This window comes from Cardiocondyla obscurior, linkage group LG22, assembly GCF_019399895.1.
Source record: "Cardiocondyla obscurior isolate alpha-2009 linkage group LG22, Cobs3.1, whole genome shotgun sequence".
Taxonomy (NCBI): Eukaryota; Metazoa; Arthropoda; class Insecta; order Hymenoptera; family Formicidae; genus Cardiocondyla; species Cardiocondyla obscurior.
The window spans coordinates 633,820-647,243 of NC_091885.1; the positions used below are offsets into that span (position 1 = coordinate 633,820).

The window sequence follows — 13,424 nt, forward strand, 5'->3', positions numbered from 1 at the left end:
TCCGTTTGCGTGGCTACGTCAACCACTGTGTTTCCCGTGGATGTCACTCGATACGTCATTCCTCTGATCAATAAGTGATCCGTCGGTCTAGGATCCGTTTGCGTAGTTTTATCTTCCTTCATGCGACTCGCGTTCTCGCACCAACAAAATGGTTGATACTTTGAAGGTTTTATGACGATGATGAGAATCTTTTTCTCTATCGACGTTACGTATACGACGGAAAGGAAGCGAATACGCAACGTTCATCGATTTACCGCTTTACATACGCACGTCGAAGATCATTTTTACATGATCTTATGTACGACGTTGGTCAATGGATTGTATTGAACCAAACGATTGTGTATGATGAGACAGTAGGCCGTGGTATTCGGCGCTACATTGTCCTTGCACTCAAACTCCAATCTCACATCCACGGTAGTGGTTTTAACCAACTCGTTTTGACGCGAGCAGTAGATGATGACGAACGGACCGTTGAGCAGAAACGACGTGACGGTGAGATTCGGTTCGAGATATTCGTAGCCGTAGTATTCTTTGCAGAAACACGCGTACGCGTCGTAGAGAATCGCGTATCTACGTTTGCCAAAGTCGAGGTTTATATCGTCGTACGGATAGCACTCTGAATTGAGATAGAGCTTCACGTTGGTCAGTTTGCAATCGTCGAAACGACTGTTGTCTTCGGACATAACGTTTTTTCGACCCGTCTGCAAAGCAAAGATGATGTACCGAGGTTTCTCGAGTTGCGTGGCGGTCTTGATGGCCCATGAGTGTTTGGTCGTGAGTTGCAGTAGCAGAAACTCGTACAGATCCCATGAGCGAAAACCCATACTAACGAATCGACCGCTCCCCAAGGTGCGCAACATCGCCAATTTTTTTACCTCGTTCAAAAGTACATGAGGCATACGCCATTGTATCTTCAGCAAGTCAACTTTAGGCTCGAGCGCGTAACTGCCCACTAGACAGTTGTTGTCGTTGCGCGCTCGTATAAAAATCAATTCGTGACGAGCGTTGATCACGACGCGCCTATAGTCCTCACAAAATCCCAGCAGCATGTTGAGCGGTACGCAGAAATTAAAGTAACCGTTCGCATTAATCGTGGGACTGAGCCATCCCGCGTTCCGCAGAATCACGCTCCTGTCAGATGAAACGGTCGCGTAATTTTTCAGCGTGCTAATTACGCCAACGTTTCGGTTACAATCGATCTCCACACCGTCGAGCTCGTATCGTATCTCATCGAACATGAAAGCGATGCAGTTGTCCCCGAGGATCACGTCGGCTCCCGCAACCACCTTGCCCTTCGTCAATTTTCCCTCTATGTAGCGAAAACTCTTGTGCGGCAGCGTGTACAGATCTTTCTGCTGTATCGGTATTCTTATCTTATCGCTGTATCCGAACGTCGTATTGGCAAATGGATTGTAGGCGTGAGTCTCGATCTTGACGATTCGATCGTCGAAGACCGGTTCGTCTCGGATATTCAGAATGTCGGCCATCGTTCAGATAAAATGATTTTGCACAGCGAATCCGAGCAATCTCAAAAATTCAACGTTTGTTTCGGTTAGTCTTCTTCTTCTTATCCTTCCGACGCTATTTACAGCGATATGTTGTCGCGGTTCAGGCTGTTGAATCGTACCAGTACCGAAACTGATTGTCGTAACGCGTCTCGTTTCGTTCGGTATTAACGTACCACGTTATCGTTGTGGCCGTCGTTGTTGAAGTCGTGCAATCTGACGGTGATCTCCTCTCCGCAAAAATCGAGCGGTCGTCCGTTTTGGTTGGTGACGCGTATCGTGAGATCTGTAACGTATCGCACGATGATCGGTAGGTAAATGACCTGCGTGGGCGTTTCCGTAATCTTATATCCCGGCGGCACTTTCGGTGAAAATTCGTGAATCGTGTGCACGCGTTCACCGTTGCAGTATGCGCCAGCGGTTACGTTACATTCGATGCGAATAATATTCAGGTTGATTATATTGATCGGTAAGTCAGACTCGTGCCACTTTCGCGGTTGCAGTACGCGGTGCGGTGAGAATTCGAGAAGCGGCCCCAACGAGTTTGGTTTCGATAAGTTCACCGTGTACGCTGATTTGATCTCGCTCCTCATAGTGTTGAAGTTGGAGCGAATCGCTATCGAGAAATCATCGTTCTTCTCGTTCTTCTCATTACGATTACCATCGACGGTGTCGCGTTGTCGCGGCATCGCATGTTTCAAAAATTTGTCTATTGCCTGTATTTTGTACGATCCCTCGGGAATCGTAATTTCTTTACCGTCCGTGCCATAGTAAAATTTGTTGTTCGTAGAATCGACGTTCGGTATAATGTTGTAAGTCGCAAAGTCCGTGAGACCGAGCTCGTAATCACCATCACTGAGATCCAACGCCGGTGAGTAGCTCAAATGGAGAACACTTCTCCTACCGGTTAACGTGAGCGTGATTGACATGTTTGATTTGATACTGAGGCGAAGTGCGTCGCGACGTCAGTTTTTAAACGTAATCGCGTCGATTGTACTTAAAAAACGTATACACAGCTGTCCGCAGATACTCTGATCGTACGTTTGATAAGATCGTCGATTGTACTCTATCGATTAGACGCCGACTCCGAGATATCGCACCAATTCCACAGGCGGTCGGAGATTACCGAAGCCGTCAAAGTACGCGACGCGATCTCCCCTTTTGGCGTATGCTACCTGTTTAAAATCATTAGAACAAACTATTTTAATATTTTAAACGCTAGATTATCAAATGCCGCCAGGACAACGCCAGTCCGGTTATATGAGAGGCTTTGTTTCAATGATAATAATTTTCTTTCACCATATAACTCATACTAAATTTTTCGTGCCTTATCACGCTAAAGACGGGCCAGTCCCAAACGAAACCTAAGATGCTCTTTGTTACAATAGAAAACTGCTCTGCTTCTTTTGAAACAATGCCTCTCAAGTCAGTCGCTTTTTTATACGCATTGAGAACGCATCTTTCGCTACTATTATTGCGGCCAGCAGTGCCATTGATTGTTAAATTAAAAGACTTTGCTATACTGTCTATTGTTTGTGCCCAGCAAAGGCCAAGTGTTGATACTCACAAAATAAAAGTGGAAAAAATAGTGCAACCTGCAATACAAGTTTTTTGTTGTTCGAACCTTCATCTTATCGCAAACACTACCCAGTAAGACCCCGGACCCGTCACGTTGTCCAAGTTTACGATGCCGCTCTCGTTTGTACGCGCGCCACTCGTAGATAGGGCGTCGCGCATAAAGACACCTCTGAAATAAGGAACACGCATACGTTTGGCCAGATGATTCAATTGCACGTTCGTAGTAGCACCCGTGGGCATTTTTAACGTCTTCTCGACGTTTTTTTTTTTTCTTCCTTTTTTTGCAACAGTCGTACCTCTGCCGTACCTGTACGGCTTGAGAGAACGACCCCGTCCACCGTTGTACGGGGCCAGATGTACGCCGAATCCACCGGTTGCTGCGCGCGCAGCTCTTCTCTCGTTTACGGGTCTCGCTATACTCGCAGGTCCACCGACAAGCGATCCGACTGCACCGAGAATCGGAATAATCGGCAGCATGCCACCGCGCTTTGCTGTTGGAAACATGCGTTTTTTGCGAATCGTACTTCTCCGCCTCTTCGTAATCGTTCTGTTTCTTACAGTCCTCGACCTCTTCTTCTTAGTCGTAGCAGACATACCCATGCCGATTTTTGTTTTAGCTTTCATCGCAGCCCACACGGCTGCTGCGGCGGCTCTCTCGCGTAAGCCTGAATCTCTTGCTATAATGCGTTTTCCCGCTCTCTTGGCGAGTTCTCTGTCCGCTGCGTGTCTGTCCGTAAGATCATTGCTTCGCGCGTACGCCAAGTCGTGCTCGCGACACGCTTCGTTTAACGGATTGATGCTTCGATCACCTCTCGCTATGCGTTTCTTCAATCGAGTTCCCGGGCCGCAAAATTGATAATGAGGATGTGCAGTTCGAAGAAAAGGGCGTTTATCGCGCGATTCAACAGACCCTTGCCGCAGCACTTTACTTCCGACGAATCGGTAGACGACGTTGACACTCGCCGCACTCTCGGATTAACGGAGCAGGTCCGTCGATGTGCGTTTTTTGCCAGGGTTGATTATAATGCTCGAGGCACCTGCGGTAGGTTTGAACCTCCGGATCTTCCGTCAAGTGCGCGGGAAGTTTGTCCCACACGTAATGAACGTAATACCGCAAACGTGCAGTAAAACGTCCTTTGGTATGATGCTCAACTGTTCCGCGGTTCAACACGTCAACACATCAAGAAGATGTTTCAGCGCGAGATACATATCGATTAATGAGCTATTCGCGGGTTCGCGCGACTATAAATAGGCGCGCGAGCGGTTATCTCCGTACAGCGGGGACAAGATGCGATTGTGCGACAACCGCAGACGATACGCGTCACGAATTGTTACGATAGATTACGATTAATGGACAGTCTTGAGGGAGAGAAAATACGAAGGCACGGCGACATGCTGCCAAACACTGTGCGCGCGATCGTGTGCGGTCCATCGAACTGTGGCAAAACGAACGTAATGATCAGTCTGTTGGAAAGTCCGCACGGTTTGTGTTTCGAGAACGTGTACGTGTACTGGAAGTCGCTGCAGCAGCCCAAGTATCAGTACTTGGAACGTCTGCTGACACCGATCGACGAGATAGGCTATTTCACGTTTTCCAACAACAGCGACGTCGTTCCACCGAGTGAGGCGCTTCCGCATTCGATTTTTATCTTCGACGATATCGCGTGCGACAAGCAAGACGCCGTGAGGGAGTACTTCGCGATGGGTCGTCACTCGAACGTAGACTGCTTTTATCTGTGTCAGTCGTACGCGAAGATACCCAAGCATCTGATACGCGATAACGCGAATCTGCTGATTTTGTTCAAACAGGATGGAACAAATCTAAAACACGTGTACAACGATCACGTCAACACCGACATGTCGTTCGACGAGTTCAGCGTGTTGTGTCGCGAATGCTGACAACGCGATCACGGTTTTGTGGTGATCGACAAGGACAATCTGCTCGACAACGGGTGATACAGGCGAGGATTTGACGTGTTCGCGGTACCGTCGAGTTGATTTAACAGGTTGTAGAAATCGCGCGACAACCAGTCGTCGAAGACGCTTTGTCGAGAACAGATCGCGGGGATACAATCGATTGATCGATATGACGGGGAAAGATGACAACCGCGACGTGCTTGAGCGTGAAAAGATTACGCGGGAGATCAAGAAGACGAGCGAGGCGATTCGCAGAAAGCATCGAGCCATAAAGATCGACACGATCGACGCCGACATCGCGTCGGAGAAGCGCCTCAAGCCCATCGTCAAACCTCTAAAACGGATGGTTGAGACCGTCGAGGAATCCAGTATCGCGGTACCGAAGATGGATTCAAAATCAGAACGTTTGACGCTGAAACTGGAGCGACAATTGTGGTCGACACCAAAACCCGAACGGCGTTTAAACGTCACGTTTGACGATTCGTCGTCGGCAACGTTGGGTGATACGATTGTAGCTAATCCGTAATTCGGTGATACGACCGTCGATTCATACGTTACGACCGAAAACGCTGAACCTCCGTCGACGCCACGACCCCGGGCATCAACGCCGCGGTCCGGCATATCGACGCCGCGACCTGGCGTATCGACACCGCGGCCCAGCGTATCGCTGGCAACGATGTACCTTGAAGCGGCGAGCGGTGACAGAAGAATAAATATCGACGACGTTTTCGGTATATACTTTGACACAAACAAAGTAATGCTTGGGAACAAACACGTTGAATTCGACCATAAGAACGACGATATAATCGTCGCTGGTAAGAGATATCCTGGAACGGAAGGTCTGTATGAGTTGATTTTCAAGAAGGTACCCGATGTAACCGCTTACACTGAGACGGATAAACGTCACTACAAAAGCATACTCGAAGTGACGAACGCGCATAAAAAAGATTTCAGCGATGGTCGCGTCATGAGTAACAGAGGTTCAAAGTATGTGAAGGTGATCGCACCGCTGATGTCGAGCGATTCGGCCAAGAAATCGAGAAGAAAAAGTTCCGGTAAAGGATTATCTCACCTCATGACGTTGAACGATCACGCGATCGACTACGTGCACTGGGACGATCCCAATGAGCTCGTGGATCGTCTTAGATTGCTGGATGCTTCGCGTCGAGCCGGTCACAACGCTCACGACAACGAAATTCTGTCAATTATCGAGGAACTGCGTGAGGCTAGTTTGATTATAAATTAATCGACTGGAGGAATCAAGCGACAGAATCGGCGTGCCGCGGGACGTGATTGACCATGTCTAGATCACGCAAGTCTAACGACACGAGTCCTGAAAGGAGGCGACTCGTCGACGAGTTACACGCCCCGGCGAGAAGAAACTTTGCGCGAAGACGCGTCGTAATTAAGAGATACGACGATTTGTGGCAGGCTGATATCGTCGAGATGCAACCGTACGCGCGTTTCAACCGAGGTTACCGTTACATTCTCACCGTCATCGACGTACTCGGCAAGTATGCGTGGGCGATACCACTTAAAAATAAAGGCGGCAGCGAAACGGCTGACGCTTTAGCGGAGTTGATGCGAAAGAACGGGCGATGTCCGAAAAATCTACAAACCGATATGGGTAAGGAGTTTTACAACACCGACGTACAACGGCTCTTCGCGAAACGCGGTGTCAATCATTTCTCAACGTAAGTAGGGAATAAACACGGGTTCTAATCTATGGGGCAATGAGCGGGGCGCAAGGACGGGGGAAGGATCTACAGCAAGAGGAGCGCAGGGAGGGGGAATCTCACAGGCGTAGAGACGAACGAGTCACCTCACTCTTTTTCTCTTATGTCTCTACGCCAGTGAGATTCCACCTCCCTGTGCTCTTCTTGCTGTAGATCCTTCCCTGTCCCCGCGCCCCGCTCATTGCCCCAAGAATTAAAACTCACATGTCAGCGAAAATCTTACGCACCGCCCATTTTCGCACCGACCATCTTTACGCATCCGAGAATCCGCACATTGTCACCGAAAATTAAATAAAAAAATTTAAAAATATAAAATTTTGCTCACCAATTAGTTGGGCCGTTTTCTTTTGACTGACGGCAGGTCGTCGTCGATAAAGGCGAAGCGCCTCGTATGGCCACACAAATGTAGACGCTTGTCTACAATATGCGCCCCGTCGTCGCCAACTCTCGGTGTTCTGTCGACGACAACCTCGTCGACTTTTCGCGTTCGGACGTAGTCACGCAGCCGGTCGCCCTGATAAACGTCCAGCAACGCGACGTTATTTTTTTTGTGCTTGTTGCACCACAAACCAGCCGAACTAAAAACGTTTTTCACACCTATCTCGTTAAAAATGTGATGGATAATCGAGTTGCAATTATCCATCTCGCGATACGTTTCGTTCACGACTGGCAGCTACGAGCTCGTCGCATAATCGCGATGCATAAAAAATGCTTATGTGAAAAGAATGCATTTTTTTTCAATGCGCATTTGATGGCGAGACTACACTCAGGTGACAAGACCATAATACCGAGAAATTAAAATGCAAACGTAGCAAGATCAGGAGACGGTAGAAATTTTATTTTATTAAGAACAGCGGCGCATACATTCGGCAAAGATAATAAAATAAACAAATTTTTTAAATATTACTTTATTACATATTTTATATATTTACATTTAAACACTATTCACAGAAAAGATAAAATATCATTTTTACTACATCTTTTAACGCTGTATTTATTAAGAAAAATGCATAAGAATGAAATTTTTTAATAATCATTAATATATTTTATATGCTAAAGACAAGAGCTAACAGTTCACAATCAATAAATAGGTTTCTATCAAATAAACTGCTAGCACGTATTGCATCTACAACATTAGATTGGTTCTTCACAGCTGAAGCGATGTTTGCGAATTGTGCATACTTGGCATCAATTTGATTGAGAACTGCAGTCATTCTATCAAAAGTTAATGTGATGCAGTCATCGAGAGTAAGCATCTTGTGATACGTTGATTCAGTCATTAATATATGCACTTTGTTGGATTCCAATCGCAGAAGATTTAAATTATTCATGGTATACAGTTGTGCTGATACTGAACCGAGTTGTACAAAATCTTCTGGATTTCTGAATTTATTATGAAGAAGATTCAGAATGTTTTCCTGGTATTCACAAAGAGACTTCCAAGCTTCGAGAGATAATACAATTTCATGTCCTCGGGTGTCCCCGATAGCGATCTCAACATAATTTTGCGGGCCAACGTTCACACCAATTTCGAGATATTTATAACTGGTGGCTGTAAGCGCATAACGTCTGCTTAACAAGCGTGTAGTGCGTTGTTTGGTTGAGGTGCTGTAAAAGTTTTTATATAAAAAATTGAAAAAAATGTTGTGCAAAATTAATACTCACACATTATTTGAATATGATGCCGATGATGATGTGCTAGCTACAGCTGGAACGTAGAAGTCCATTTTGTATGCAGTGTCTTCAGCGTGAACGAATACGACTAATGCTGTAGTTTAATTTTGGCTTCGAATTTATACACAAGCCCCCATTATAATTGCTATCATTATTAATATAAAATGCATTAATCAGCAAGATTGATTTTATCGACAATGTTCTTTCTATGTATTATATGCAACACATATTGGACATATATAGCATAGAAATATTGTATACGTTGGAAGTCTGCAATTGGTGCATGATCTTCCACATAATGCACCGAAAATATCTATTTCATGTTTGACAATAGATTGCATTGTTTCACCATCATTTAAATTAATCATGCATAATGCACATAGCACAGTATTTCCAATTAACGAGCAATAATAAAAAGTTATCATACAATGTCTGGTTTGCCCATTAAGTGCACGAATTCGCGGTGAATTTAATGTCACACATATGCGATCTTCGAGGTCCTCACTTTGATCACTTGTTCTTCTTTATCAGATAAGTCCATAATTACGTTTAAATCAACCATTTTTCATATAAAAAATATTTTTTAATTGCGGCTTACGTTTAAGTGAACAATTAATATACATATATGCGTGAAAAAACTCGGTGGTTTTTATATTAGCTATACATCGCCGGTGGGTGGGATTATAATTTTGTGAGAACGGCGGCGGCAGCGAATAAGCGCTAAAAGTCGCATGCGTAAAAGCCAATAAGATTATTTTACTGTAGTGAGATCAATGGATATGTATAAAATATGCAAATTATGCATTTTATAAGTTCAAAGCACTGTACGAGAAGAATGAAGGTAATGTATCAGATGACAAATGTTTGCTAATCCATTGTAAGCGCTAAAACGTTGCATATGCAATTTGCAAAAGCTAATAAGTTCAAAGCACTGTGAGAGAAGAATAAAAGAGATGCATTCGATGAATAAAATGGTAACTGGATCTATCATATAATACCACACATAGTGGTAATTTGATCCATTATTTCGTAGAAATTATACTCAACTCATTTGCAAAGTTAATAAGTTCGATGCACTGAGAGAAGAATAAAAGTGATACATCCAGTGAATAAAAATGGTAATTTGATCGATTGCATGTAAATGGTAACTTGATCCATCATTTCGTAGAAATTATAAGTTTGACGAACTCCATGATCTCTGAAATCAGCATATTCCCATTTCGTAGAAATTATAAGTTTAATGAACTCCACGATCTTTGAAATCAGCACATTTGTTTGATGCACTGCAAGATTCTCAGAATATATAAGATGAATGTAAAATTATGCATTTGGTGAAAAATAAGAAATTTTAATGTGCCATAAAAATGGCGACAAATGTTTAAAAATATAAACTTAGCAGTTACGTGAAACAATTAAAATAAAAATATCGTTGTGAATGTATAGTAATATGTAATTGTCACAATGAAATCATTGAACTTGCTAAAATGTAAACTCAGCATTTTTATTATGTGATGCAGTGAAACAACGTATAAAGTATGGGCGAGTGCATGAGTTTAATCATTAGTCATACATAAATCTTGGGAGTAATAATGGATCAGTTAGAGCAAGAGCTGGTGGCACAAGCAGATCAATTAAATTCAAGTAATGAATTTTGTGTATGGCAGCAACAATGTGAGGAATATATTGAGTCGCTGGAAGAACAAAATCGAAATAAACGCCCAAGATTATCCGTCGACGCTCAAAATTCAATTGTTGCACGTATTGCCCGTATTGAAAGTTTAATAGATTTAACGCAGCGGCGTTTCGTTCACGAAGGTGCTGGATATAATTCATGTAAGGCGGGACTTCGATGGTGTAAGATTGACACTGCTTTTAAAAGTCGCATATTAACTGGTGCAGTAGTCAATTCAAAATATATTGAACCCCAACAGTTTCTTGAAGATGCTCGAGACATTGTGCTCGAACATGTGCAAAATGTTATGCATGAACATCGTAATGTGAAAATAAATACTGTGTTCAATGGTGAATTTGTGGCAGGTGCAAAAACCTCAAATAAATGTGTATGTACGAGAAATTGTGAACTCTTTCAAACAAATAATTTACAAGAATGGTATAACTCACATGTCATTGAGCCCATTCTTGCATCTTTAGATGAGTTTCAAGAACGTGATAGCGGTTGGGCATTATCGCGCATACGAAATTTAATCGTAAATGTAAATAAATACAATCCATTGCATGCTGGGTGTTATATTAAATTACCTCGAGAAATTGAAAAGAAACGAGCAATAATCAATGTGAAATCTACAGATAATGCTTGTTTTGCATGGGCAGTTGTGGCCGCTCTATATCCAGCTAACGCGCATACTGAACGATTAACATCGTATCCGCATTATACAACAGTATTAAATCTTCAAGGTATTGAATTTCCAGTAACTTTAAAACAAATAAAAAAATTTGAGAATTTAAATAATATTTCAATTAATGTATATAGTATTGAAAACAAGCAACTTTTACCATTACAACTCGCTGATAAAAAAAGGGAGAGGCTATACATTTGTTATATACACAAGAATGCAATGCTATTGGACATTTTTCTCTGATAAAAAATTTATCTCGCCTCATCAGTTCACAGCTAAGCAAGACGAACACCAAAAAATACTTTTGCGACCGGTAAATATCAACATAATTTTATGTTATAACATTTTACATTATTTCATGGTATATTAATATACTTTTATTATTTTTAGATGTCTGCACTATTTTGGTACCAATGAAAGATTGGAAACCCACAGTGCGGACTGTGGAAAAATTAATAATTGTGCAATTATACTACCAAGTGAAGATGACAAATGGCTAAGTTTTAGTAATTATAACAAGAAGGAACGGATGCCATTTGTTGTATACGCCGATCTCGAATGTACTCTGGAAAAGATGAATGTTAATCCCACAACATCTACATATGTGCAGAATCATCATAAGGTATTTAGTATAGGATACTATGTATGCTGTTCATATGACGACTCTTTATCAATGTATCGATTTCATCGTGATAATAACTGCGTCACATGGTTTGCCGAAGAACTTTGAAATTTAGCCCACAATGTAAAGATGATTTTATCTAATCCTAAACTAATGATAGGTTTTACACAGGTTAAGCGAGAAGAATTTAAAAAAACTAAAAATTGTCACATATCTGAAAAGCCGTTTGCAATCGATGATACGCGAGTGCGTGATCACTGTCATTTAACCGGTCGATACAGAGGACTTGCACATCAAGATTGTAATATAAATTATATGGATACAAATTGTATTCCCATAGTTTTCCACAATTTATCAGGTTATAATGCACATTTTATTATTAAAGAAATAGCTACAGCTTATGAGAGAAGTGTAGAGTTACTTCCTATCACAAAAGAAAAATATATATCGTTTACAAAAAATGTTAAAAGCACTAATAATGATAGAAATGATTGCATAAAATTACGATTTATTGACTCATTCAAGTTTTTAAATACCAGTTTAGAAAAATTAGCTTCTTTTCTAGGTAAAGATTAATTACGAGTGTTGCGGTGCGAATTTTCTAATTTAATTAATAAAAATTTTGATTTGCTTACACGTAAAGGTATCTTCCCCTATGAATACATTGATTCCGTTAAAAAGTTGGAAGATTTGTAACGCGGTAATTTTATCGGAGGAAAGCTCGCCGGAAGCCAAGGTACGAGTAAGAAGTGAGACGTGATTAAACGTGGAAAAAACATGAATGATACTTTATTATAAACTAAAGATAAATGTCAACACAAAAATGAACCTATAATACAAAAAAAATCTAATGCTAAAGTAACGCAGAAAATAGTAGAAATATTCTAGCCGCTCGATGGAACGGTACACGGCCAGCCTTGAATTCTCGGGTCGGTTGGTGTTACGCTCTCAGGGTGGCGGTATACGGTCGCGAGTCGTCTTCGCGCTGATCCAGGGTGGGCCCCGCGTCCGGGGGTCACGCGGTCGGGAGGCGGCGGCGCAACGGGTGGTGCAAGCCCTCTGAGCTGTATCGTTTTGAGCGGAGCGGTGTGCTCGCGGGTCGGCGACGCGGCGTGTAAGAAGCTCCCCGAGTCGTGTCGTTCGGACGGGAGCTCGCGGTCGCGAGTCGACGGCACGATGTACAAGATAGGCCGTTCAGGCCGTGACGGACGGACAGGTTTCGCGGTCGCGTGTCGGCGGAATGAATACACAAGATGGGCCACTCAGGCCATGACGAACGGACAGGTTTCGCGGTCGCGAGTCGGCGGCGCCGGTTACATGGTAGGCCGTTCGGGCCGAGGCGGTCGTACAATTTCCGCGGCACGTGAGTTCGCGGCGCAAAGTCCAGGGGAGACCGGTCGGACTGTGGCGAGGGAGATCCGCGAGCGTCCGGACGGAAAAAAAAGGCACAAGAGTGCCCGAGTCCTGGGGAAAGGACAGCGGTGTCGAAGGCCGGGTGAGCCCGGTCGAGGACAGGCTCGGGAGCGCCCGAGTCCTGGAGGTAGCGGTAACGAAGGCCGGGTGAGCCCGGTCGAGGACAGGCTCGGGAGCGCCCGAGTCCTGGAGGTAGCGGTATCGAAGGCCGGGTGAGCCCGGTCGAGGACAGGCTCGGGAGCGCCCGAGTCCTGGAGGTAGCGGTATCGAAGGCCGGGTGAGCCCGGTCGAGGACAGGCTCGGGAGCGCCCGAGTCCTGGAGGTAGCGGTGTCGAAGGCCGGGTGAGCCCGGTCAAGGACAGGCTCGGGAGCGCCCGAGTCCTGGAGGTAGCGGTATCGAAGGCCGGGTGAGCCCGGTCGAGGACAGGCTCGGGAGCGCCCGAGTCCTGGAGGTAGCGGTATCGAAGGCCGGGTGAGCCCGGTCGAGGAAGTCTTGGGAGCGCCCAAGACCTGGAGGGTCGGATGCTGGAGTGCTCTCCAGCGAGGTGCCTCGTCTGCGTACGAGGCAGTTTATATACCCGTGGGCCCGAGAGTGGGGGACCTCCCACTCCCGAGCAGTCGG

The 13,424-nt window shown here is 44.4% G+C and overlaps 1 protein-coding gene and 1 pseudogene across 1 annotated transcript; one reads left to right on the forward strand and one right to left on the reverse strand.

The window, feature by feature from the left end:
• Positions 1-284: 284 nt before the first annotated feature.
• Positions 285-1,487, reverse strand: LOC139110893 (uncharacterized). Its single transcript, XM_070670854.1, has one exon. It carries the CDS (start codon positions 1,485-1,487, stop codon positions 285-287), a length of 1,203 nt encoding a protein of 400 aa, XP_070526955.1.
• A 6,264-nt stretch (positions 1,488-7,751) lies between these two features.
• LOC139110978 (uncharacterized) lies at positions 7,752-12,295 on the forward strand (annotated as a pseudogene).
• Positions 12,296-13,424: the final 1,129 nt, after the last annotated feature.

What these genes read in the sequence shown, in the direction of transcription:
- LOC139110893 (XM_070670854.1), bottom strand. Translation starts at nt 1,487, where the DNA reads ATGGCCGACATTCTGAATATCCGAGACGAACCGGTCTTCGACGATCGA.